Source organism: Electrophorus electricus, chromosome 23 (genome assembly GCF_041902795.1).
Source record: "Electrophorus electricus isolate QZ-2024a chromosome 23, ASM4190279v1, whole genome shotgun sequence".
Classification (NCBI taxonomy): Eukaryota; Metazoa; Chordata; class Actinopteri; order Gymnotiformes; family Gymnotidae; genus Electrophorus; species Electrophorus electricus.
Genome location: NC_137519.1, coordinates 9,345,911 through 9,373,386, shown reverse-complemented (window position 1 = coordinate 9,373,386; position 27,476 = coordinate 9,345,911). Strand labels below are relative to the sequence as shown.

Here is a 27,476-nt window from a genome sequence, read left to right as displayed (position 1 = left end):
TGCGTGGGTGGGGGATGGGTGCTTTTAGCTCATCCCCTTTGCATTTGTGTTAATGAAAGCTTTGGTGGAGAGCCAAACCATAACAATGGTGTTTTTCTGCTGATATGTCCCATTAGTGCAGCATTCTCTTGGACCTTTAATGTACTGTACAATGAACAGGTCTAAACTGTGTAATTAAGCAGCTGCATGTGCAGACTGCACTGAGGCAGAGCGTCTGGCTTTTCTTCTCTCTTTTTAGACTTCCTGGAGGAGGAGGAGGGCGCAGACCCAGAGGAAGACTCAGTCAACTCCAACAGTCACCCAATTAGAAAGACAAGAAATTCCAGCCTGACGCACCAGCTTTCAAGGTCCTGGTTTAGCACAGCCTCCACCAGGATCAACCGCTTAAGATGGGACTCGAAAGGCCACGCCCCGAGCCAGGAAGGTCCCTCTATACAACTCAGACGGAAACGACCTGGGAGGAAGCCTAAGCAAGAATACAGAGGGAGAGAGGATGGATCCAATATGAGCACTCAGGCAAAAGCACAGGAGAAAGAGGAGATAAAAAAGAGAAAAGTGAAACCACTGAGGTTCAGCAATGCCACTGGAACACAGCATGGGGCTGTGAATAAGAACAGAAAGAGTAAGGAAGAGGAAGATGACCCACAAATGATTCACTCCCATGGCCGTTCTTTAATGTGGACTGCCCTCAGCCCTGTGCATCATGGTAATAATGTTATTCCTCTAAGAATGGGTAAAACTCCAAAAATTTCACACCAGTCCCCTCTCCATGCTTTAGCTAATCACATTCTAGGCAATGTGGTACATCCTGCATCCCATGTCTTGGAGATCAATCAAGAGAAAGAGATTAAGATGAATAAAATGTACATCACTAGACACCACCCACCAAAAAGTAAGCCAAGGGAGATGCCAAGGCCCCCTGTGGAGGTATTCCCTGGGGTTTTCCTGTATCAAACTGGAAGAGGCAAGAAACTTGTGGACCTCAGTTCAAGAAGTAAGTCAGTGAAAAGACACAGCATGACCCCTCTCTTTTGGGCTAGTTACCCCCTGGCAACTCATGAACTACCAACTCAGCAAATCTCGCTAAAGCGCAGCTATCCACTGCTAACCACCAGACAGGAACCAAAGGTCTCTCCTTCACACTCATTCAAAATAAGTCACTCTGCCTCCATATCAGATCCTATCAGCCCGTCACCACAAAGCCAAGATGAGACAGACCCACTGGGTGCAAACGTGTCCGAGAACAACCTACCTGTGGCAACAGGCACCACGAAGGCCTCAGGAGCGGCTGAAGATGAGTCATTGCAAATGAGGGCCGCTGAACCAGAGGAGGGCGGAGCCTCAGAGTACAGCTACGAGGAGACGGAGCCACAGCCAGGCTGGGCCGAGGAGGCCATTGACTGGCAGCGGACCTTCACTGTCAACCCCGTGGATTTTGAGCTGCTCCGGTCAGACTGGAACGACCTGAGGTGCAATGTGTCCGGGAACCTGCAGCTGCCAGAGAATGAGGCGGTGGACGTGCTCTCACAGTACATAGACAAACTAAATGAGCACAATGGAGGGTGAGTTTGCTTGTTTGAATCCCAAAGTGAAGAGGACAAGCAATAAAAAAAATCTTCATAGCTCTGTGCTGCAATATTATATGGAGAGTATGTCACATCAATAAAAAAAAATGTAAGGGAAGGTGCGTGGTGGTATTCACTGATACATCAGTTTTACACTCTCACAATCTTTCTCTATCTGTCTTTGTGTCTTGCCCTCTCTCACTCCATCAGAATCTACACACTCCTCCGTATTGTGAATGTAGAGAAGCGCAGAGACTCAGCACGGGGGAGCCGGTATCTGGTGGAGCTGGAGCTGATGGAGGAGGGGAAGCGAGTCGTGCGCCTGTCCGAGTACGTCTACCTCCTCCTGCACCACAGCCGGCTGGACAACAGCATGGGGAGCAGGGAGGGCGCCACTGCTTTCGCACCCCCTGTGCCATCCAGAGCCCTGACCCGCGGCATCTCCAGCACCCAGCCTCGGGCCCCCACACCCTTCAGGAGCCCCTGGGCTAAGCCCTTGCTCTGCCAACCCGCCATGCTACAGTGGAGACCTGATGTCATGGTGCACTTTGTAGTTCCAGGTACTGTATCGCCAACCCTCCTCCTGATGAGTTACCTTCCTGTGTAGTTCAGGAGCAAAGATATCTGATATATGGCAAACATATATATTTTATATTATAGTGAAACATCACTCCCAGTTTTACAGTGCCCTGAATAAAGGAAAGAAATGTCATCCCATTGATATGCGAGGACTAAGGTTCACACTCAGCCCTAATTAGGATTTACATCATCCCACAAGACTTCCTGATGCCATTTGTGATTCGAGGGGGCTGTGCTCTGTGTCTGTGGCAGTGAAGAACCAGGCCCGCTGGGTTCAGCAGTTCATAGCCGACATGGAGGTCCTGCACCGGGAGACCAGGGATGAGAACTTCAGTGTGATCATCGTGGACTTCGAGAGTGACGACATGGATGTGGAACAGGCCCTAAGGGAGAGCATGGTGCCCAGGTGAGTGGTTGAGCACTCTGGCCTACTTTCGGCAGCCTGCAGGTGCTTGTGGGCCTGCTCAGGCCCTGCCTCGAGCAAGCTCGCATGGGACTCATTCCATGCTGAGAACCAATTTGTCATGCACCGAGGTTAGCACCTGCAAGCAAGACCTGGCCTCATATGGTATTAAGGACATTCCTTATGTCAAGCTCTACTTTCAGATGAGTTGTGATTTCAGTAGTGTGGAGACTCCTGTTTTGGTCCGATATCCTGGTAGCTATGCATCTGTGTGTGTGCAGGTATGAGTACCTGAGACGAGAAGGAAACTTTGAGAGATCCTCTGGATTACAGATGGGGGTGGATGCCATAGAGGCAAGTGCATAGAAAAGTGGGATGTTCCTTCATATGATCAGCTGCTTTATGGCATTTGAACGGTTCTGATTTAAGCGGCTCTGCCTGCACTCCTCAGGACAGCCACAGTATCGTGTTCCTGTGTGATCTGCACATTCACTTCCCCTTGAGCATCCTGGAGAGTATAAGGAAGCACTGTGTGGCGGGCAAGCTTGCCTTCGCACCCATCGTCATGAGGCTGGACTGCGGGAGCTCACCTCTGCAGCCCAACGGTCTACATGTGCTCTCTAGACCATGGCCTAATCCACACCTCAGTTCTCCTCAGCAGGTTTTTGCTCTGTTCCAGCTTCTCGTGCACATGGCCATGTAATCATGGAATTCATTAACATGCCAAGGCATGCTGGGAGCTGGAAGAGAATTTTTTTTTTTCAAAAACCTGATCTATCTATGGGTGCCTGAGGGCTGGATTGTGAACCCCTGTTCTAAATTACTTGTACACATTACATCCACTCTACATGGACACACACACGCACAACATCACAGCTGCAGGACAGGCAGTTAATAATCTTGTCTTCCTTTTTTCCAATTACAGGATACTGGGAGGTTAATGGCTTTGGCCTGTTTGGTATTTATAAATCAGACTTTGATAAGATTGGCGGGATGAACACAGAAGAGTTTAAGGACCGCTGGGGAGGAGAGGACTGGGAGTTCCTGGACAGGTAATGCATAAACAAAACAACAAACAAACACAAAGAATACTTTTCTCATTCATATACCAAACATTATTTTAGGTAAAGAAAGATGTCATATGGACTTTATTCAAAATGGGTTCAAGTTTATGTGGCTGTGTTCACCTGCATGCTAGATTGTGGACTGCAGTATACCAGGCCACTCAAAGCAGACTCACCAGAAAACATCCAGAATCATCTCCCCTTCTGCCTCTCTCACCTCCTCTGCTCTTTACTTCCAGGGTTCTGCAGAACGGTCTGGAGGTGGAGAGACTGAGACTACGAAACTTCTATCACTTCTACCACTCCAAACGGGGCATGTGGAATAGTCCCATAAAGAAGCCAACACAAGGCTAGCCAGTAGGGGGCACTGCTGTTGCAGCCGAGTCCCTGAGCTTCCTGGAAGCTTTGCTGAGAGTTCCGAAGTGCAGCCCGTTGGTCTTGCACACTGTGTCTCCCAACGTGGATAAACTGTGGCAGGAAGGAGATGGGCATTTTAAAGCTGAATTTCTACTGGTCAACGTAAATCAAGTACTTTTTTGTCCCCATAATATTTAGGGGCCTTGAAAAGTGCCAAACATAGCAGCACACAGCAGAACTTGCACAAGTTCTGGAGTTTATAAATATTGTGGATATTTTTGTTCTGTTTTTAAGCAATAGAGTCCTCAGGTATGATAGTGTTTTGGTAAATGGGTTGATGTGTACACAGCTGATATAAAGAAATCTTAAATGGTGCTTTATAAATGAGGACAAAGAAGAAGTCCGATATACTACAGTGTGTTATCTTTCTGCCTCTCTTTCTTTTTCTCCTTTTCTTTCTCAAAATTAGTGAATGACTTTTACATAAAATAAATATGTGGTTTGTACTTCCAAAATGTTAAGCTGTGCTCTTAAATCAGTTTGAACTGAACTGAATTGATCATTAGAAGTAATGAATTATTGTTTCTACATAAGGAAGTTGAGTGAAAAAAAAAGTGGTCACGAAGGCCATATTTAAAGGATAATTTCTGTGAAATTGCTTGTAGAATTTAAATATGTAAGTTTATCTCATTTTCTTTCATTTTCTTATTTTCAAGAATAAATGGAGGAGTTACTCGAATACGTTTGTTCCGTTACCTCCGGGCATGTTGCATCAACCCACAAGAGGGCTCTCGCACTCAGCGCGAAGTACGGATTTTGATACTGTAAACTGTAAACTGACTTCTCACATTTATGGAAACGTAACATTGTCTATAATTCCTCTCATTTCCTATTAAATCATAATTATCGTGATGTTAAGGCGCACTGAAAGGCAACTTGTTTCGTTTTGTCGCATGCCCTTAAGAGCGCGCACGCTGCACGGGTCCGATTGGCGGAGAGTCGCCGTCAGCTGACTGGTCGACAAACTTTCTAGCTGGTCCGTAGGACCAGCTTCACAAAACGCTCGGCTGTGAGCTCGGACGCTGGATTGACCGTTAAGAAAAGGAGATGGACATGCGTTAAGGTCATACAAAGTGATTAATGTCATTAATACTTTTGTGTTTTCGGACTGCCACAGGAATCTAGCCTCTTCTACCTGAATCGGACAATATCTGCTTGAAATGGCAGCCCTGAATAGTGTTAACATTAAGACTTTGGAAGATTTGACTTTGGACTCGGGCTATGGAGCAGGAGACTCTTACAGGTCATTAAGTCTGTCTTCATCGAAGTCCAACTCTCATGTCATCTCTTTTCCAAACCGGGGCAACTGGTGGCAGTACTCCGGTTCTATGAACAGCAGGAATGACAGCTGGGACACTGTTAACACAGTTTTACCGGAGGATCTTGAGGAAATTTTCTCCAAATGTCCAAGACTGCCCGATCTGGAGGAGATTCCTTGGACAGACGACGAAGTTGACTTTGTGCTGCGAAAAGCTGCAGGCGAAGGTGTACCTTTTACAAAAGAATTTGTGCGAAGATTCTCTGCATTATTAGGCCGAGCTCTGCTGCGGATAGGTAGAGAAGCTCAGCGCTTGAGCGTCTTGCATTGCAGGTGCACTCGCTTTGAAGTGCAGAGTGCGATCAGACTCGTGATGAGCTGGGCGCTCGCCGAGAGCTGCGTAACGGCCACGGTGAAGGCCATCTCGCTGTACAGTATGAGCTCCGGGGAGGTATTGCGGAAAAGCAAGTCCTCTCGCTGCAGGCTCACCCTCTCCGTGGGCCGCTTCTTCAGATGGATGGTGGACACTCGAATAGCGGTGCGCATTCACGAACACGCGGCCATCTGTCTGGCCTCTAGCATGGAGAATCTTGTGGAAGAGATTGCTGGCAGGGTGCTGTTGACCCACGGGTGCATCATCGGGTGCCCAGTCCCAGCAGATGCACTAGAGGGGGTCGTCAACAATGACGCTGAGCTTTACGGCCTCCTGCAAAACTACGAGCACCTCATTTGCGGGAAAAACGCCAATGGTGAGAAAACCAATGAAATGCAGTTACAAATATAGTTCCATCTTATTACGACATCGGGAATCTCAGGGGGTTTTTTTCCTGGGTGGTTGCACTGAGTAAGTATGATCATCTCTTGTTCTGCTGGCAGGTCCGTGGAATCAGTAAAATAGTAATTACCTGTTTCAGATTTATCTTTATTCAAGAAAGAACATGTTCAGCTTCTCAAAACTGCAGAACCTACCACAGACTAAATTGTTATGCCTGTCAAGTGAAGACGCCTTGATGTGACTCGTCTGATGTGTTGAAACAATACACTAGACATGGGGGGAAAAAAAAGTTGACATGTCCTTAGTAAGGGTAACATGTCTTAGAAAATGATGTTAAAAAGATTGTGTCAAAAGTAATGCTTAGATGAATGTAGAAATGTTCACAACATAATTAGCAGTTTGTTCTCATAGATGATGAGGACAGTAAAAAAAAAGGAAAAAAAGTGATGTATTCCATCCAGTCAGAATGTGTACTGGTTTCTGCCAGTTCCAGTTATTACAGTTGAGGTGCTAACTTTGGCAGCAGTAACTTTATGCCATAGTTAGCCTTATGTAGCCTTATGACACTGTTCTTCTACAACTCCTACAACAACATTGTGAGTCCATGGATTCTTCTCTCTCTCTCTCTCTCTCTCTCTCTCTCTCTCTCTCTCTCTCTCTCTCTCTCTCTCTCTCTCTTTCTTTCTCTCTTTCGTTCTGTGTGTGTGTTTAACATGGTCTTTCTCATGTTTCTCATATCCTGCCAATCTCACTGATTGGATACTACCTCATACACTGCAGTTAGACTGTGACATTTTCAGTGTCTCACGAAAGTGGCCAAAAGTGCATTGTCCCATGGCAGAATAGGCAGAAATCAGTAAGAGTGAGAGAGCCTCGTGTGCAGAAGAATGGAAATCCCTAACACACTCTCCTTTCTGATCTGGTTTCAATCAGGAATGGGCCTCTGTCAGGCTGGCCTATGTAAAACTGCTCTGTTTTACTGCTTTATAAGAAAAGCTGGATGCACAACAGGGGAATGAAATTCCAGCATTTGTTCACCCATCCTGTTGAAGAGGTGTATGGATTATACAAAACAAAGGCAGGTACCTGTAAGGGGGCATACACTTTTCCATATTGTTCATTGAATGAGAGAAGCATTCAGTGGCACTCTGTAGTTGGTACCGGGTGCATTTAACGTAATGTAGAAGTCCCTCTGAGGACCTGCAGCACTGAGAAGTGTATGCTTAACCGGATCGGCACCCACACTCGCTCCTGCTGTGATCCAACATTACAGATCAGTCATGCAGCACTGTTCTCACCACCCACCCCCCACCGCCCCAAAGGTAAAGCACAGTTGTAGACCTTTCCAAAAGCAAGGTTTCTGGTCTAAAAGCAATCAGATGAAGGAAGATACATGCAAAAGGTCCAAGTTGGGGTGATGACACTCTCTTTTAAACGCCATCATGTATCTTTAATGTGAGTTTTACTTTCACACGTCTGCATAATTAATGACAAACATATCAGTTGCTGGTGTTTTTTTTTTGGATTGGTTATTGGGTGGGAGAGTGGAACTGGTTTGAGTGGTGATGGGGAACAGAAACAGACATGGACATGGCTGGCACCCTCACTTCCACACAAAAGCAGCTCTCTCATATGCCAAACAGACCCACATCTGGAAGTCTTTAAGACCCAAATGACCTCCTCGACTCCAACAGCAGAGCGGCCCCATTTTCTATTGTATGTGCCTTACTGCAGGCTTGTCCATTCATTTCTTTTTATTTGTTTACATGTATATTGCCTTTTCTCCCAACTCACTCCTATGAGAGGAGCAGGAGGTTGTGTGTTTTCACAATAGGAGTAAAGGCCAGAAAAGTTGTTACATGCTTAGTTATGTGATTTTCAAGATTACTCAACACAGATCCTAGCCACACTTTTCTATGACTTCCACACTAAAATCCAAATGTTTGCCATATATAACATACAGTCTAGGTGCTGCTTCAGCACTTCCTCCTTGGAGCTTTTAAAGTCAGCATTTAAGAACTGCTTTCATTGCCTCCATATGGATTTACATGGCTTGGGAAAGTTTGAGAAATTACGGTAGCACTGTGGCCAGCGATAGGGGAAAATCCCATCTGAAACTATATTCAACCCACCACCAGTTGGCAGCATGACAAATAAGATTTTCAAAACAAGGAACTCCCTCAAAACAGGGAGTCTGCCCAAAGGAGAGGATGGAGGGAGATGTGGCCTTAAACCCGCTGAAGACTAAGGTTCATCTGTTTTATTTGTTTTCTTTGCCCTCCACTTTTTCAGTAATATTCTAGTTGGAAATCTGATTAATGTAATAGCACAACCTGAGCTAACTGCTTGAGAATCCAAGCATACAAGACGAGAGCTCTGGGAGAGCGCCTCCATGTCTAATTGTAGGAAGAAGTGGGTTGCAATCATGACTGCGACAGGCCCTCACCGGAAATGTTCGATAGTATCTGAGCTCCTTACAGTTTGGATGGTATCAGCGATGTCAATTGGAAACACTGTGTGGGAATAAGCGTGCCCCGTGGCAGGGGCCCAGAGGATTTCCCGCATCCTGGGCAAAGAAAAGCCGGAATCCATGTGGATAAACGGTGCGCTTTTGCCCCTCTATTTGGCAGTAATGTCAGACAGGCTGTTAGAGGAGAGCTGGGAAAATGAGAGGTTACAGGTGCAACACGTTTCACATTAGAACCCATGGATTTGATTGGTTCAGTGGGGTCTACAGTAGTGGGAACCAGGATCCACTGTGTGTGTTGAGCCTCGCAATCATCATTGCTTAATTACCCTCATAAAGTGTTCCACCCACACAGTCTAGTTGCTCTGAGCTTCACTACAAAGCAAATAAATTAGAGCATTACCATGGCAGGAGCACTTAGGAACCAAATGAATGCGTACAATCTAAAATTGCCTTTGAAGACCTTCTCTTAATTTGAGCATTTTTGTGGCTACTTTAAGTCTGTGTAGAGAATACAGTGTACATACAAAACAATGCCAACCCACACTTAGATGGATTACCAGCGATTTATCAGATACTCAGTCTTGCACATTCTTTTGTTTAGTTAAACCATTTCATCCTAGGTCAATATTTTGTAATAACCCTTGTTATTGTCTGGTAGCCGCAGAACACCATTATAAACAATACTTCAGGTATGTTCTTCAGAACATTAGGTTCAGTACTATCAGCTGTCTTAAGCAAGCTCTGAGGCTTCTGAAGGTTGAGGAATAGGCAGAGCCTGCAGTGACAGCTGTCCTGTCTGCCATTGACCTTCCCCAGTTCCCAGTGAGCCCAGCTGGAAATTTATGACACCTGGTCTGGAGAGGTGTGACTGAACACAAATGTAGGCTTCCCTTATATGGAGGAGGCACTATTTTTGTGCACATATCACCTGTAAAGGAATGCGTCACCTTTGCCAGTGAGGGGTGGCTCCACACCTGCACAGTGACTCAGCTGTTTTGTGAACACAGGATTGAAGTGCCATGTCTGACTGGTGTCCTTTGTGTGTACAGATCTGGGGAATCTTCTGCACTAGCATTATTGGGTGCACTGCTACAGATCACAACGAACATGGATATTTTATTAATCACCAGGGCTGAAACACCTTAAAACTACAATCAGGAAATTGTGTACAATCATTATCATTTTCCTCTTGTGACTTGAAATGGTCTGAAATAGTTAATAAAAAAGAGCAGACCCCCATCCCCAAGACCTACTCTGTTCATTTGGTATTCTACTTTGTTAATTTGTATTCTACTAAAAATCATGGATAAGTAATTCACCATAGGCTGTTATGTTCTGTGCCTCGCTAATTAAGACTACAAATCCCAAACCCTGAGCACTACAGCAAACACCTTAGAACAGCAGTCTCTCCTTTTTTTTTTTTACTTGGCACACACAGGGGAGTAGCACTTAAATGACTTCCTCTATTTCTTAACAGCTAATAAAACCTAAATTGGGTGTTAAGCAGCCCACTGAGGGAATCAGTCAAGCTTAAGTTATTCCCCACCTCCCAGTGCCGCTGTAAAAAGTAGGTTGAAGTGTAGCCAACTTTTATTTCTTCCTTATTTGCATGTGAATCATGATTGGGTCATCATGATTGGATTTGAGAGTTTGAGGGTTGAATCGAGCCTACTGAGCATTATTACCTCAGTGGGTAATAATGATGTTTGCGTGTAAACTTTGACCAGCTGGGCATAAAAAGGACTGGTCCAGAAACCAAAGATAATGGCCACCAAACCAAAGGGGGATCTGTTCTTAAAAACTAATAAAAGGCTGTACACGCATGTCACATAGTTATGCACTTCAGATTAATGTAGCAAATGCATTTAAAATAATTTAGCAGTTTTTTTTTTGTGAACGTATCATGTCTTACATAATCTAACATTGACTGGATTTTAGTGCGACACAATATTTTTGCATAAATGTGTCTTTAATCAGTTACATGGGTCATTAATACATGAATTACATGTCATTATTTATTTAGGGGTGTTCATTTATGTTCAGCTTTGAACCCTTTCCATTGCCCCTGGGTTAGCTTTGGATGACTGATGATAGAATTTTCTCTCTCTGTAACAACTGTAAAGAGAAACCCCCAAACCTTGATTAATATTTTAGACTGACAAGCTTAATCACATTAAACTATTTCTCTGTGACAGCCCCTGTTAGCCAGCGAGAACATGACGAACAGCCTTAGACTAATTATATTATCATTATGGAGAGATTCTGCCTGCTCTTTAAGCCCCAGATCAGGAAATCCACTTCTGAACCATGACATGCTATGACAAATTGTTACCAAAATGCTTTAAAATCGAAGTGTCCATCTCACTGGAAGGCGACTCGCATGTTCAGATGCGCAGCTGGATGATAGTGGGGATTGATGGGAATGGTGCTGAACCTGGGGATGCATCTCTGACACTCTTCTGCTTTTCCCATCTACTCCTTGAACTGGGCTCAGTGAGCATGGGTTGGCCGGGATGCCTGAGTGCCTCTGCCAACTTGGTGGTCACAATCACTCCCTCTTTCGGGTTTTGCCCATGCGGTTGCAAGATGAGGGCATGCCCTCTAATCCCAACTTTTATGTCTGTCACAAGCTGCATTTTAAAGGGGCTGTGGAAAATAGCATGCTAATAGATTGTTTTGAGCCCTTTGCACTTGATGGACAGAGAACATCTGAGAAATTAATGCACTGTTAATTCCTGAGAGAGGGTATTCTGCTGATACTGCTCTATGTGTGTGCATAGGTGTCTGCCACTCAGAAGCAAGATGAAAATCTGTATTATCCCCATGGGGCCATGGTCATGGGTGTGGGCAAAACCATTTTTAAAAATAATTTTAGCAAGTATGTTACCTCCTTGTTAAGAAATAGTGTAAAACACATCACTGGTCACAATTCAGCTATGCTAATGCCTGGCAAGTGAAGTCATCAGGCTCTCTCTCATTAAGGCGCCAGCTAGGAATGTAAACACACTACGTATCTTTTAACAAGACAATAACAATACATATTTTTTTATTGAGACAATAATGTTAATTTTACCAACTGTTGGAAAATTTTGGACGCTAAGGTTTTATTTCAGAGAGTCTACCATATTTAGGTATGTAGATGTGGAAAAGAATGAAAAAGGAATGGAAGGGAAAAAGCAAATAAAACTCTTATAAATCATTAACAAAGGACAGAGGAACATTCATCCTTTTTGACTATAGTTGTAAGCTCAAAGCTCTTCTGGCTCCTGGCAAGGGAACGCATTAGATCTAAGGTACCTGCAATCACTCAGGCACTGATTGGTTGCCTGGAGAAACGAGCACTCGTCTGTATGTATATAGACCAAGCTGGCGCTCCTCTCCTTCCACGCCTTGAGGTCACAGTGCAACCTATGTATTCTTACAGCAAATGCTCTCAAAACAGAGGGGCTGTTTGACCTCTATCTCCACGGCACACTCACACCATTGTTGCCTAGCCACAATAGTGCTGCTATGGCACCACGATACACGCTGACTGACTTCCTGTTTCAGTGTTCCTTAAGAGAGGGAAGTGGGTTGATGGGTTGATCACTCAAATTTGAGCAAATTAAAGTGGCTGCACTTGGTATATTTGAGGGGAGTTTCTTTTAGCCATTATTCAATGAAAAGAAGTGTTTTTTTATGCAATCTGTGAAATCCAAATAAAGGATTAGCAGAAAAACTTTCTCTCAAAACAAACATATCATCTGGAATCTAAATATAACAGTTGGAATTATAATAAAGCAACCTGCCTGAACTGAGATGAATTCTATTTGAAGCTGTGGCTTAAACTGGGGGTTTGACTTTGAAACAGAGATTGTGATTACAAAAACAGGGATTGCAGAGTTCTAGCTCAGCCACTTGTACCTCTAGAAAAAAAATAGTAACTGGGTCACTGTCACTTTGCATGTTTGTCACAGCTGACATATTCTAACAAATTTATCAGCGGTGGATAGAGTTCTCAGGCAGAAGTGTACTGTTACTTTGAAAACATGAAGAGTCCTCATCCAGGACTCTACTCAGACAGGAGTGGTGGAGCAGGCCATGCTATCTGTGGGGGAGTGCGGTGCTGACTGATACGAAATAATCAGGACAGGCTGAACTGTTCCAAGTGCTGCATCGGCTGAACTTTTACTGGAAAACCGAAAAAAGTTTCATTCCAATTCCAAACGTTTCATTCCAATTATCTTAAGTAAAAGTACAGTCATTTCTTTTCATTAATTTAAAAACCATCCTGAGAAATCTGGAAATAATATAAAAGTCCTGAATGCAAAACTCATTCACAGTAAGTATAAAGAATGCTTTTGCAAATGTTTTTTTTTTAAAATTATTTCCTTAAATCATTTTAAAAAAAGATGCTCAATAACAGATCAGAAGAAAGGTTGAGGTTGGAAATGGAAATGGCAACTCAGGGTGACTTCTATTCATGGAATGTTTTTCAGACACACCTGTTACAAAATGAATTACTGAAGCTCCCCTCTTCAAAGAAATGGCCCACACATTTGCCACTGGTTCTCTCTCATGTTGAGTTTAAGACCTCTGTACTGGCTACTGGCCTTTTTCTCAAAATGAAGTGGAAACAAATACATAATATGCCTCGACAGCCATCCAAAATGAGTTTTTTCTGTTGCGTAATGTTATATGCAAACACACCTGGCCAAGCATTGCTTATTGGTATTGCTTGTATCAAGTACAGTTGAGCTCGATTCTGTGGGATTTTCATTCTTTGCTATGGTATGGTAGATTTAATATTTGTATTAATTTGTTTTAATATGTATTACACATAAGTGGTTTCTCTGGTGCATTGCTGCCTCTCCTCAACTCCTATCCGCAGCTTAACCCCTGGGCTGACCTGAGACACTAATATGAATTTCCCAGCCTCACATCAGTGGTGCATGTGATTTGTAGTTATAAGTCAAACAGTCTGCCAAGTTCAACCTAAACCCTGCCTGCCCCTTCTCATAAAAGCAGCACACATGCATCCTTCCACATGTGTGTGTGTCTGTGTGTGTGTATGCGCATGCGCACTTGTGTGGTGAGGGGTATGTGTGTGGTGCAGTGTGTGGGGGTGGGTGTTATTGCACACGTGCGGGCGTGCACATTTGGGTGTGCTTGTGGCTGTGTTATGACGCACATATTAGCCCCAGGGCTGCCAGTGCAGACAAGCTTGGTCGTGGGAAAAGGAAGGGGTTGGATGCCCTTGTGCTGTATGGGTTTGTGTGTCTCGTTCCACACCCAATGGAGGGGTTTGGGCGTGTGGGCATACGGTATGGCCAGCTGCACAACACACCCTGTGGCTGGTGGTCATGCAGCCGGGTCTGTAGACCAAACTCCACAGCCCCATACAGTAGAAAGCTGTGCTAGATCTGAGGTTGCTCTAAAAATGTTCATGCTATATATTTTCACCTGGGCCGTTTTAGGTAATGACCATAATGTGTGGCACATGTGATATGAAAAACAGCTGGAACAGTCTGCCTCTGGTGCCTGTGGAGACACAGACCAGCGAGTATAACTAGGCCAACCTTGATTTCCACCAAAGCAATCATATTTTATAGATCATGTGCAATATGTTGAAAGTAGAGATGACTTCAATTCTTCATATTCTGTTCTTTTGCATCTTCGTAATTGATGCTTTGGTCAAGAGACTGATTGATACGTCTTGCTGTGGTCTGATTATGACCGTTGCTCTGGTCAGTCAGGCCGGTCACTGTCATGTTGGGTGACAGGTGAGCAGATGCTCAACTGAGCAAATGCTGCTAAAGCACCAAGCACAGCTGAGGGTAAGCCAGGCCCCCACACTTTATACCCTTGCACAGACTGTATTTGTGTTTGCTCAAAGAGTACTTCCTACCGAAGTAAAAACATGTTAAAACATTCCTTCTTAAAAAAGGGAATATATCAAATGACTAACATCTGGATAAAAGTTTTGAGCAATACCAAGTGTATGTATGAGGCCTGAGTATGTGTGCCTGGATGGATGGCCAATCATTTACCTTGAGTAAGAAAACAAACCCATCGCTTCCTCCCTCATTTGATCCATATACGATACCCAGTAAAACAGACGTCTTGGAGAGAAGGGACGGATTTTGAATCATGTGTTAAACTGGAAGCACAAAAGTCCTCCCCAACTTGGAGCTGAACATCGGTGATAAATCACAGATCCCCTCATTGTTTTGTTCTGATTATGCTTTATCCCCTGTGCTCTGCAAACCAGCATTAGCCGAGCATCCCAGAGCCGTTGGTGCTAGTCAGTCTTTACCCTAAGTGTCCCTAATCAAGCTCTGCGAGTCAGACTAAACCATTTCCACCACTCCAGACCTTTGTTCACTATACATTAAGGAGCAATATGCTTGATTGTGGTAAACGTAGCATGCATGATTATTTGAAGGAAGCGGTAGGGCACGGTGGTAAGAGTGGGCGAACGAACGGAGAGGGAGGGTCATGCAGAGGAGCGGAATGTACTTGGACTCCCTGAGGAGTCCTTTCAGTTCTTCTCCTTATCTATAATAGAGCTAAACTGGCAAGAGGCCGTGACGCAGTGTTGTAATAGCATGCTGCATCGCTCTGCTAACTGGTAATAACATCTGGACGACAAACCCATGGTGCCCGCTAATGATCTCGGCCCACAGTTGTTGAACACAGTTCCGTTCCCTGTACAAACAAACACATTGCGCGACTGTTGTAATGCCATCCCTCTTAGATGCAATTATATATGTCTACATTGCAAATAACGAGAAAGAAGCTAGACAGAAAGTTTTGTCTAGCTTCCCTCTCATTATTTGCAATGTAGACATATGTAATTGCACCTAAAAGCCTATGTAGTAATTCCAATAATGGAATAGCTGTGTGTGTGCTTCAACTCTTCCTAAAATAGTAATTTTCTTATTTTGTGGGGTTGTTTTTTCATCTTATCTGATTTAAACCCTCTGTTGTGTGCAGGCGAGCTCTCCCTGCCCACACACTTCAGTCCATATGCAGAGGGCCCAGTCCCAGGGGCAGAGAGCAGAGAGGAGGCCTGTGCCGAGCTGGAGCTTCGCACCCTGGAGCAGGCCTTGCTGGCCACCTGCGTGGGAAGCATCTTGGAGCTCAGTGAGTTCAGCTGACACCTGAGGACCCCCCCCCCAACAATCTATAGCTTAAACTTACACTCGTAGTTTCTCACCAATCTTTTTTGTACAGAAAATGACTCAGTTGTTAAGGTACTCGACCAGTAATCAGCAGGTTGCTAGTTCAAGCCCAACGACTGCAAAGTTGCCACTGTTGGGCCCTTGAGCAAGACCCTTAACCCTCAATTGCTCAAGCTGTGTTCAGTAATAACTGTAAGTTTTTTTGGACAGAACCATCAGTGAAATGCTGTAATTGTGAAAGGAAAGCCTACAAAAGTACTGAAAATCAATAGCAATAGGTGCTTTTAGTGTTTCATGGTTTCATTTATTTCACCACTACATAATGACCATTGCTGGTTCAAAAAGAGGCTGCCATTGTGTTCTCTGTGTCATTGTTCCTCATGGGTAGCCTGGCAGCTCCGTTTCAGCAGGTGTGGTCAGGCTGTGAACAGTTTGTTTACATATCAGCCGGCACGGCTCGGGGGGGGGATGGAGTTTGCTGCGGCTCGGCCTTGCCCTGGGAGACCCTCCCCCTAGAGAGATCTGGAACACTCCTGCAGTTGTGTTCCTGCTACAACAGCATCCTCTGTTTGGTCTTCAGGCATACAAAGTGCCTCCTTTGTGCCTTGTGATTGACAAAGACCTGCAGAATAACAACCAAACTCAAAGCCTGTGAAATGAAAAGCAGGTCTTTGTGGACTACCTAATGGAGATTTTTCATCCATGCTCATGTTAATATTGTAATTGACGCATTTACCCAGTGGCACCGTTAGGCTAGGGGCACATGGATTCCAGGTTATGTACGCCCTACAATAATGCCAATACTTAACCCATCAAACCTGAGCATAAAACTGAGGGGACTGGATACATCTAAAGCTCATATCATTCCCTCAGTAGTAGATCAGTGTCATGCTCAAATGGCTTCTGCTTCCATGGTTTCCAATGTGATTCTTTCTCCATGTGCAGAGCAGTGGCCACCTCTCCTGCTCCTGGCTTCTCTAATGATGAACCCAGGCCCCGAGGAGTGAGCTTCTGGCTTCCATGTCCATCTGCTCCACATCCTCCTGGGAATAACCCAGATTTCTACCTGGATTTCTACCTTTCTATCCGTGGAAGCAAAGCTGGCAGCATTGATTTAATGTTCTGTCCAGGCTATGTCTTTGAGCAGCTCAGAGTCGGCTCATGTTTCTACCTATTGCAGGAATGGGATTTTTAAAATATGTATCTCTTGTTGTCACTTAGTAGAAAGATTTGAATGAGCAGATGGTTTCTGTGTTACATCAGCCAAGCAGTTTAATCATGAGGTCTTTAAAGATAATATATTGCCTGTTTCAAGTGTCTTCTTTCAAAGTCTATAAAGGCCACATTTATCACATCTCACATTATAGAAAAAAGTTGCAAATATGCAGATGATGCACAAGGTATGTTACACTGTATGTTATGCTGAAGTCTAAATGTATGTTCTTTTAGAGTCTAAATATACACTATATATGGAGTCAATGTATCATTCTGAAGTTCACATATATGCTCCTGGAGTCTAAATGTATGAAGCTGAATTGTTTGCACCTCCTCAGGTGACCTGGTGGCACGTGCAATGCACCACATGCAGCGGCTGGTCTCGGGGGGGCGTGTGCTCAGCCTGGGCCGCCCCAGCCACAGACAGCCCCTCTCCTGGTCTCCCGACGCCCTCCACACCCTGTACTACTTCCTGCACAGCCCACAAATGGAATCCCTGGAGAACCCCAACCTGGAGCCCCCCAGGATGGCCCTCAGCAAGGAGAGGTGGGTGACGGCACAGGAAGTGACCCACTAAGCAGCAGGTCTCCTTCATCTGCTAAAGGCACCCCCTGTGTGAATGGGTTTTCTGCTGTAACTCTGCATCATTCATGAATTGAAAAGGGGCTTTCTAAATCCGCCTGTTCCAGGCTCTAACTCTAAAGCCATCAAGTGTGGAGACGCATTTGGCTAAACTTTTTGTCCTTGCAATTCTGTTGGCAGAAGTCATATTTGTATTGCTTTGTGAAATATATTCTCTTAGCATTTGGTAAAATGTACATAATGCAGCTTTCATTGGGGTTTCATAGGGATTCCATTCTTGTTATGATACTGTACTTGTGGAGTGTGTGTTGGAAATTTTCTCCCCACGGAATGAGCATGTGGAAATTTGTGAATGCCAATGACATTAACAGGTGGAATCATTTATGCTGATCTTCCCAGAGTGCAGTGCACACAGTAGCTGCCTTCCTGGCTGGCTTTAGGAGGAAGGAAATTTCAACTTTTTTTCATGAAGTCTAAAATCAACGTATTTCTTTGGATTTCACTGGGATCAAGTCTTTGATCGAGGTCACAAGTAATTGAGATTTACTCAGCTGTTTACTTGGCCCACTGTCTATCCTGGCAAAAGCATTAGGCTTGTTTGTGCTGAACAGGAGCAGGGCTGAGTCAGGCAGGTGGTCAGGCCAACCTGTGGCAGTCAAGATAATTCCATCTCCAGGTCTAATGGCTCCTTCATCACTGTCCACAGCCCCCTATCAGGGGGCCATATATATGTGTGTGCATTGGTGTGTCTTCAGGAAAACCCACACTTCTTTCCACTTATTTCCTAGCCACTTCACTTGTCACATCATTAGATTGCAGTGCAGCAGAGCAAAGTCTCATTTATAAGGAAAGCATGAAATAATGGAGGAATCCGCTGCCCCCTGCAGGCCATTCCCATTACTGCCGCCTCTAATGGAGTGGATGCGTGTGGCGATAGTTCATGCTGAGCACCGACGGAGCTTGCTGGTGGACAGTGATGATGTGAGGCAGACAGCCAGACTGCTGCTCCCTGGACTGGACTGCGAACCCAGACAGCTGAAGTAAGGACCTTTCGGGGTGACAGTCTGTTACTTAGAAAGTTACTGTATGGGTGCTTTCAAAACATCTCTTTTCCTTTTTCTCTCTCTCCATCCCTCTCTCTCTCTCTCTCTTCTTAGGCCAGAGTGCTGTTTCAGCTCTTTTAAGCGTCTGGACTCTAAGTCTGCCTCAGAGAAGTTCCACCTGGACCTGGGCTTTCGCATGCTCAACTGCGGACGCACTGATCTGATTGGTCAGGCTGTCCAGCTCCTGGGTCCAGATGGGGTTAACACTTTGGATGACCAGGTCAGGGCCATTCCAACTAGCTCTTGGGTCTTTTTTGCTAGGGTTTGGCATTAAATAAGCATAGTGTATTATTTAATAATAATATATATGATTATATTAACATTAGAATAATTTATATACAGTTGGTAAAATGATACAGTATTAATACCATATAGTGATATTGTATAATATCATATTCCTCAGAAGAAGCAAACTTGCTGTAGCAAACCTGAAATTGTAGGTTCTGATGTAACCCATTCAATTTAACTGGGCCTATGTGACATTTAAACGGAGTTCCAAGGACATCCCTTGGTCCCTGCTCGCTCAGCTCTGCAGTGTAGCCCGACTGTGTGTAACTGCTCACTTGTGTGTCTGGGGATTTAGGGCATGACTCCTCTGATGTATGCCTGCTCTGCGGGGGACGAGGCCCTGGTCCACATGCTCATCCAGGCCGGAGCCGACCTGGACATAGCCGTAAGTGCTCACTACACGTGGACTACATAGAGAGTATGGCTTTGATTACCTAGAAGCTGGGTTACATCCAGCCAGAACGTTAGGGGTAGAATACAGCATTATTAATCGTTACTTTCTTAGTGAAAGGGTAACTAAACTAAACTTAACAATGGTTAACTAAACAATGGTTTTTAAGTTAGCCTCTAAGTGAAGAAGGATTTTCTGGCTCCCGCTTGCAGGTTCCAGGCTGCTCTCCGAAGCACCCCTCAGTTCACCCTGACAGTCGCCACAGGGTGGCGCTTACCTTTGCTGTGCTATATGGACATATATCTGTTGTACAGGTGGGCTGAAAATCTACTGTAACTTTAGTAGTACATTTTAAATTTATTATTATTATTTGTTTTTTTTGTTGTTGTTTGTTTTTTTCTATTTTTATTCTATTTTTCTATTCTATTCTATATTAGATTTTTTAAAATTTTGTGAAGTTTATGTCAGCAAATGTAATTGGTTGCTGGAAACTAATGTCGTATGCTACAGAACAAATACTGCAATTAAATAAGGGTCGCATCCTTTCAGCTGCTGCTGGACATGGGTGCAGATGTGGAAGGCTGCACTATAAAGAATGGACACCAGGGGGCAGGGGAAAGCCCCCTCCAACTGGCATCTGCTGCAGGTACATAGAGAAGAAAACAACACCGTAGTAATCATAGATAAGATCACTGAATGTAGTTTCTAAAGTGTTCTGATTAAACCAGGCAATATGTAAAATGTAATGCATCCATTTCACCAAGGGTGAAAGAAGATGTGTGCGTGTGTGTTTGTGTGTGTGTGTGTGTTTAGGGAATTATGAGATGGTAAGCCTGCTGCTGTCACGTGGTGCCGACCCCATGCTCCCTGCGCACAGTGGGAGCTCGCTGTCATCATCACTGTATGAAAACATGAGCTGTTTCAGTCATGCTGCAGCACATGGCCACAGGTAGAGTAACAGGCCACACGCAGTTAGTCCTGCTGAAACTACATACATAACAAAGGCAGTCTGTACTATTACTGCTCACGCATCTAGTAAAACGCAGAAGTCACGGCCACGGTAGACTTTGACTGAAATGGAACCCTCCTCCCTCATTCATATTTTGCTATATGGAATCATACTATTTCCTGTATTATTTTTTTATTAGTGATAAGAAGATCAGCTATCAGCCATCACACAAACAAATCATCATAAACATTAAATAGTTAGCATTACCAAGATAATCCCTCTAAAAGTAGCGCTATTATTATTAATGTATTCAATGGTCAGAAATAGCCATAGATGTGTTTCTCCTCGTTTCAGAAAGCAGATTTATCAGGCTATTTTGGCCTGCCATCATAACTAGGTGAAATGGTATGAGATGGCTAATGTTCTGTTCTGTTAGCTGTTGCTTAGTAACAAGAGATTGACAATGCATTCCACTATGATTTTCACTAGATATTATGAGTGAATCTTGTAGTAGTTCCCTGCAGATAGAGATCATTTTTGAAGCTATGCTTTTCAGTGTAGGCAAACCATTAACATACTAATTAAGTTGAGGACTAGGCTCAGGATTTCACCACAAATCCCATAATGCTTTGTGCTGAGATGCCATTGTTGCATTGAGTGCTGTTGTATGCTCCTGCAGGAACGTGTTGAGGAAGCTGCTGACCCAGCCACACAGGCTGCAGGAGGACGTTCTCTCTCTGGAAGAGATCCTGGCTGAGGGGGTGGAGGAGGAGCCAGGGTCACCGGGGAAGGAGGGGCCTTGGCCTGTCTCTACCCCCAGAGAAGGAGCAACCCCGTGCCTCTCCAGGGCCCGCAGCCGAGCCCTGCAGGAGGCCAGCCTTCACAGCGCCGAGCACGGCTATCTGGACGTCAGCATGGAGCTCCGAGCGCTCGGTACATGCTGACAGATAACAGAGAAAGCCTTTAGGCAATGGATTGCTTCCAACATGCTACAAAGTGCTCTAATCTTTCCCATCAGCACTATGTTTGCTTTTCTTTCTACCAGTGCTGTTTCCAAACATCATGGAACACTGTTATTTTCCATCTAAAATATTGTTTTTTTTCCATCTAAAATATTGCTGACTGACAAGCAAGAGTTTAACCTGCAGTCCATCTTTGTGTGTGTTTATGTGTTTGTTTTAGGTGTGCCATGGAGGCTGCACGTTTGGCTGGAGTCTGTGCGTGCTGCACACCACCAGTCCAGGGCTGAGCTCCTGCTCTCCCTCCTGAAGGACTTCATCTCCGTGTGGGAGGAGAAAATCCGCGAGGAGCTGGTCTCTGATGGCCTGCCCCTGCTGTTCTCCATCCTCAGAACCACCAAGGTGGAGATTAAACCTAAACCTGGACTAAATCATAACATCACTGTTGTTCTATACAAAATAATTTCATGACCAGATACCCTTTTTTACTCTGCAGTCAAATTAATCCTATACTGTAGACACCAGCATCCATGTGAACAGCTGTGTCAGGCTTACCTGTGTCCATGTTCCCCAGAGTAAAGAGATCCGTGAACAGCTGGGAGCCATCTGTAGCCTCTGCTACGGCTCCGCTGCCCCGCCTCCTATTCCCACGGCAACGGACACTCCTGCAGCTCAGCTGGGTAATGTGCTGCACCTCATCTGCAGTTTACCAGCTGGGTCAAACATGCCCTGCTCAATCCCAGAATGCATGTCATTTAGAATTACAGTCACGTCGCCAACCATGAGGTCAAAGGTACTTGGCAGCAGAAGTCAGCAAATGTCACAGATGCCACTGTCGGTTTCAACAGATGCCCATTTCCTGAATAACTCGGAGATGTCAGATGTGACGTTCCTGGTAGAGGGAAGGCTGTTCTACGCACACAGGGTCCTTCTCATGTCTGTCTCACAGAGGTTAGCAACGGGAACAGGCTTCATGACCCATGACAATACGGCGGTGATGATGCAGAGCTCCACTCTGACATGTCTGCCTCTCTGTCCTCACTAAGGTTCAAAGACCTGCTCAGCTTTCATTGGTCTAATGGAACATCAAACCACAATATAATTGAAATTACAGATATCAAGCACAACACTTTTCAGGTAATTGTTCATGCCTCAGGCACTCAGAGCATGAAACAATACAGCAAGTCTGCTAGATGATATGAGCCTATGGCTTCCTAGAATATCACCCCAAAATTATATCAGAGTCTGTATAAACTGAAGGCACAAAATCCTGTGTTATGTCAGATGCTGATGGCTCACCTGTATGGTGGAGCACCACCAAGTTCAGATGTGTCTGTCTCTGATATTTTAGAGGTAAGAGACCCTTCATCAAATAAGCCTGCATGCAGAATGTTCTCCTCAGGATGTTTCCTATGACACAAGAAAAGCTTTGTTTAGATTTTTAAATGCAAAGTACCTCATACACCTGGCTTGTAATTCACTCACGTTTAACATAAGTTGCCGCAGGGGGCCACTGTTAGCAGTGAACTAGTTTTGGTGCTTCGCATCATTGACACTGTGTCCTTGTTAGTAGTATATGTCCAATCAATGCACTTGGACCCAAGTATGATAAAGCGGTCAAGTGTTTAATTTCCAGCTCCTCCTAGTGGCCCATGCCTTCCAACTCAGCACTCTTAAGAGGCGATGCGAAATCCACTGCTCAGAAAGAATGACTGTCCGCAACGCTCTCCCCATCTACCACGCAGCCAAGGTGAGATCATACAGACCCCTTACACCCACAAAACCAGACATCCACCAGAAATCTGGACGCCCATCACTGCTTGAGTCTGACCTCTGATTGTGGCTTTTGCCGGCTGCATTTGGTTGACAGGCAGGCGATGCGGCCGAGCTGGTGACCTTCTGTGAGGGCTTCGTCCTGCAGAACATGGGCGAGGTGCTGCAGCAAGACTCAGAGGAGCTGCTGGCGTCTGCATGCACCCCCACCCAGGAGCCAGATACCCTGCATGGCCTGCAGGTGGTGCTGGCCTCCCGGATCCGCTCCTTCTGCAGCCCAGCCACGATTTGAAGATCCTGGAATGGCATGGAGGAGCTGTTGATGGACAGCCTGGGTGGAAATGGGCCACAGGGGCGCCCCCTTTTGACTGACATTTGCACAGGTTGTTGAGTCAGCTCTGCATGTCTGTTAGTTGGTGAGCGGCAGACTTAGAGCATGTAGTTGTTTTAAGATGGATTGCGTCCAAGTCACCAAGACATATATACCTCTAGGTGGTCTCTTGGAGAATACATTCAGATATGGATTGACAAGAAAACAGACCACATGCCTATGCAGTGGAGCGATGCGTTGTCAATAAAGGAGAGTGCAGTGATATGGTCATAGTAAACTGTAACTGTAAAGTTCAGAGTGAACTGAGCAATAGCTCATTTATATATCGAGAGCTTTTTTCCTAGGACAGCACATGCACATACCACTTACATACAGGGAGATGTAAGATCAGTGTTGTAGCAGTAGTGCCTTCTAGTGGGCAAAAGCCAAACACAGTAGCAATGTGAGTAAAAAAAAAAATTGTGGAAAAAAAATGTTTTTTTAAAAACACTAACTTGTACATAATTTTGTATACATTCATACATCTGTCTATTTTAGTGTCTAAATATGTTTCTGACGTATTACACAAAGGGCTAAGCTGGAACATTGGGACCGTTTTAAACTAAATTATTCGATTTGACATTTCTCTGTTCTGCTAGTCTTTTTAAATTAATCTAAATGTAAACCTACAGTTAAAACAAAAAATGTCAGTGCAGTAAATAAACATAGTGCTGGATTTGCATTCATGCCATGTCATGCTTTCAAGAGTGTGAGATACACATACCCAAAAGAATCCAATGGATTTATTTCTGTTTGCACTGAATTTGTTCACAGTAGTTACAAGGGGATACATTTAGCAGTTTATTTTTTTGTTGTTGTTGTTCCTGCTCAGTATGAACCAATCGGTATTTCACAACAATCCAGTATCTCTCCGAAAGTATAAAACAGGAAGGATAAGAATAGGTATTGCTTAGTTTATTTGTCTTCAGCAGAATCTCACCCCCGGGCTGTGGATGACCACCTGCAACAGCGTGCGCTATGACATCACCAGACCCCTCTCGGAGAGAACAATACAGAGTAGAGAAAGCATGGGTAGAGAAAATGTTCTCACAGTAAAAAAAAAAAAGGAGTATTAACCAATAAACAAATGGAACAAAACAACAAAAAAGAAAGGGATGAGAAGAGGAACGTAAACAGTGGAAGAGAAACAAGTCAATTACTCTGCTAACTAGAAAAGGTGCAGGGGAGGGCAAATTGAACATCTACAACATCATGCAAAGGAAAGCCGAATGTCAGACATGCAAACGGCAATACGAGAACACAGCTAGGTGCAGGAGCATCCCCTTGGTGTCTTAAAGAAAGTCATTGCCAAAAGTCATCTATTTACATCATGTAGTTGGAGTGTGTGGACCTGTTGAACACGCACTATGAGATGAAAAGTGACAAATATCAATAGATCATAAGTTCATGTCCCCCTCCCACCCCTACCATAAAGAGTCTAGTCTACATTCTTAAATTACTGGTAAATAATTTAACATATACTACAAGCTCTTTTTCTGATCAAAGCCAGGAACAAAAGTGTGCTTCTTTCACAAAAATCAGATGAGTTTTAACAAACACAAATGACAAAATTCTTCAATCTGATACAAACGCTAAACTACCCGATTTGGTTTATAAATAGTCCCAGCTGAATAAATTAAAAACAACAACAAATTAAGATCAAGAACAAAAATAAAATAAATAATAAATAAGTTATAAAATTATACACCATTATGGCCAAAGTTCTCTGAATCCTGCAGATGCTTCTTCAAAAATATTTTAAAAATTGACATCAAAAGTAACTTGAATACATTAAGAATAATTTCTGTCCGGTGACAGAAAATTAAATGTTTCATCATCACTACATGGAAGAAAATTTGCAACACAATCATTCGAAGCAAAGTCACAGCTGGACAAGTTTTACATTAGGAACATATACAGTCTGTACAAGAGAATAGATCATTTGCTGAAACATTACTCTCTTCCAACCCCAACCCACCCCAAAATAGGCTACCCCATTTTTTTTCAAATAACATTTCAAAATCTTGTACAGCAATGACACAAAGTCCATAAAATATTTAAATTCTGTCATTCATAAAGAAAGACTACATTGAAAAGAATACAATCCATCAAGAGTTCATGTGGGCTATTCCTCAAACGCCTTATGATATCCAAAATGTCAACTTCAGTGTCTCCTCCTGTTACTATATTTGGGCTTTGTGTGTGTATTTTATGTGATGGAGTATCTGAAACAGTAAGAAGTAATAACAGGAGATAAAAGGAGACCACTAAAGAGCAAGACAGAGATGGAAAAAACAGGAGAACAAAGGAAAAAATAGGAAATAATCCAAAAAAAGTATAAAGAGCATGGTAAGAGAAAACAAAGAGAGCAGAATAAAGACATCAGAACATGATCATATGTGTAGTAGGTTTGTTCGATTAAGGCTTTTCTCAATTCTTCCGATGTATGTGGCTGGGGACAGAAGAAAGTGGGCGGAGTCTGAGCAGACCTCGGTGACATGTCGGGGTGCTGTTGCATGGGGCGGGGCTTGAGGAGCATCCGTCTGTAGCTTGTACTTGCTGTGTAATGTGCCTTCCATCAACATACTGTACATGAAGCTCGTGTGAGAGCAGCATTCGGCCTCTAACACGTTTTCTGGATAATCCCTGGTAGTAGAAATGGGCAAAGCCATCACAAAATGGAAGATAAGGAGACACAGACCACATAAATGCAAAAGGCGACAGAGCAATTAAACATTTGGGGCAAAAAACAAAGGGATATATGCCACATGTAAAGGACCAGGTAATGTGCAAACTCTTCTGCAGTAATCATTCCATGGTATAAAAGTTTGCTGAGCGTCTTTTATAGCTGAAACCAAGCTGACTTGATGGAGTCAAGCACTTCATTTAGATTTGCTTGTATAATCATGAGACGATTTAGAAAAATTTATGCATCTACTACTGCTCGTGGTTTTAAGCTTGCTCCTGTGTCCCAGCTGATGAAGCCACCTTGGCCTTGCCCAGTGGGCATTTGGAGGCATTGGATTCGGCCTCGTGTTTCTTGCTGTTGGCACCGTGCTTGGGTGTGCCAGACGGGTGTGACACCTGCGCGTTCTTCTCGTCTGAAAAGAGCTGTTTAATTACGTCAAAGAGGCTACTCAACGGACTGCCTGGGTACACACGAGGAAGAGAAGAACAAGAGAGAAAGAGGAAGAGAGAGAGAGAGAGAGAGAGAGAGAGAGAGAACACACAAATGAACAATGAGGATCACAAGGAGGAGAGGGGACAGGATGAAAGCTGGAGGGGGACAAGATCAATCAGACTCTGAGCCACAGTGCAACACACAATCATGGGGACACGGGCTTGCCGCTCTTCGGGCCGGAGCCCTGGAGGTTAGCTACAGTGCACCCCTACGTGAAACAATGAACAATAACAAAGGGAGACAAAGAGATGGGGAAGTAGTCCCCATTTGATCTTGTCTGGATGAAATGGAAATTGATGGCATCTCTTGACACTGTATTTATTAAAGAGTCAAAAGATTCATAGACATCACTTGGCTTTTCCAAGAGTAATTAAGTGAGATTTGTTTTTCTGCAGGTACGTTCAAGATCATACAAGTGCAAACCACTACCTGAATGAACTAAATGCTGTATTTACATTCTGCCCCCCCCCCCCCCCCCCAGCACCACTGTTCCTCAACACAGACCATAAAACACCTGTACTTCTAGCAGGCGGAGGTTCTGTGCTGAGTGCAGCTGAGGACACAACCTCTCTCTTGCTTCTACAGGCTGCCACACACCTATATAATCTCTCGCCATGCCTGCTGCCATTGTACCCGCTGAGTTCCCGCCATCATCGGGATGGCCGTAAATATTCCACCGCGCTGTTGGATCTACTTTTAACTTAAAATGAGGATAGTGGGGTAAGCCCTAGGGAAGACTGCTTCACCTGCACTACGTATCTCTGAGTCTGAGAACACGGTCTTTTCTGCTGTTTGTCCTCAGCATGGGGCCTTTCAAGGAAGATTACATGATATCAGGCAGTTTATATGTTCTTAAGATAAAACTAGACTGGACCTAAAGCTTCCTTGTTTACTAAATAAAATGTGACACTCTGCAGACCTTGTACATTTAAAGCATTCAGTGATGGACTCTGAATTGCTTTTACAAAGTA

The 27,476-nt window shown here is 44.2% G+C and overlaps 3 protein-coding genes across 10 annotated transcripts in view; 2 read left to right on the top strand and 1 right to left on the bottom strand.

The window, feature by feature from the left end:
* b4galnt4b (beta-1,4-N-acetyl-galactosaminyl transferase 4b) overlaps window positions 1–4,892 on the top strand; it is a 52,102-nt gene extending 47,210 nt beyond the window's left edge. For both annotated transcript variants that reach the window (XM_027013797.3, XM_027013796.3), the window contains exons 15-21: window positions 239–1,562; window positions 1,776–2,125; window positions 2,397–2,550; window positions 2,829–2,901; window positions 2,999–3,152; window positions 3,473–3,599; window positions 3,851–4,892. In XM_027013797.3, coding sequence (XP_026869598.2) covers window positions 239–1,562; window positions 1,776–2,125; window positions 2,397–2,550; window positions 2,829–2,901; window positions 2,999–3,152; window positions 3,473–3,599; window positions 3,851–3,965 — 2,297 coding nt within the window. In that variant the 3' untranslated portion in view covers window positions 3,966–4,892. The remainder of the gene's footprint in view (window positions 1–238; window positions 1,563–1,775; window positions 2,126–2,396; window positions 2,551–2,828; window positions 2,902–2,998; window positions 3,153–3,472; window positions 3,600–3,850) is intronic.
* A 90-nt stretch (window positions 4,893–4,982) lies between these two features.
* abtb2a (ankyrin repeat and BTB (POZ) domain containing 2a) lies at window positions 4,983–24,006 on the top strand. 2 transcript variants are annotated; one of them, XM_027013798.3, is made up of 17 exons: window positions 4,983–6,035; window positions 15,507–15,656; window positions 17,248–17,455; window positions 18,379–18,531; window positions 18,649–18,814; window positions 19,178–19,267; window positions 19,486–19,587; window positions 19,823–19,919; window positions 20,087–20,222; window positions 20,902–21,155; window positions 21,405–21,583; window positions 21,756–21,861; window positions 22,030–22,132; window positions 22,228–22,318; window positions 22,466–22,534; window positions 22,818–22,931; window positions 23,052–24,006. In XM_027013798.3, the coding sequence occupies exons 1-17, from the start codon at window positions 5,189–5,191 to the stop codon at window positions 23,244–23,246; spliced, it is 3,060 nt and encodes a 1,019-aa protein (XP_026869599.2). In that variant the 5' UTR covers window positions 4,983–5,188; the 3' UTR covers window positions 23,247–24,006. The 2 variants fall into 2 exon arrangements, with proteins under 2 accessions (XP_026869599.2, XP_081562058.1); XM_081705932.1 differs by having other exon boundaries at window positions 22,828–22,931; window positions 23,052–23,189.
* Window positions 24,007–24,045: 39 nt separating this feature from the next.
* brsk2b (BR serine/threonine kinase 2b) overlaps window positions 24,046–27,476 on the bottom strand; it is a 95,763-nt gene continuing 92,332 nt past the window's right edge. For 5 of the 6 annotated variants that reach the window (XM_027013802.3, XM_081705933.1, XM_027013800.3 and 2 more), the window contains one exon: window positions 25,977–26,473. In XM_027013802.3, the coding sequence (XP_026869603.2) occupies window positions 26,277–26,473 (197 nt within the window). In that variant the 3' untranslated portion in view covers window positions 25,977–26,276. The other variant, XM_027013801.3, reaches the window with a different exon arrangement.

Excerpts from the sequence above, each read along its gene's own strand:
- abtb2a (XM_027013798.3), top strand. The coding sequence starts at position 5,189 with ATGGCAGCCCTGAATAGTGTTAACATTAAGACTTTGGAAGATTTGACT. Across the intron at positions 17,456-18,378 it reads ATGGCCCTCAGCAAGGAGAG|GCCATTCCCATTACTGCCGC; the intron begins GTGGGTGACGGC and ends TGCCCCCTGCAG. Across the intron at positions 22,133-22,227 it reads CTCATGTCTGTCTCACAGAG|GTTCAAAGACCTGCTCAGCT; the intron begins GTTAGCAACGGG and ends GTCCTCACTAAG.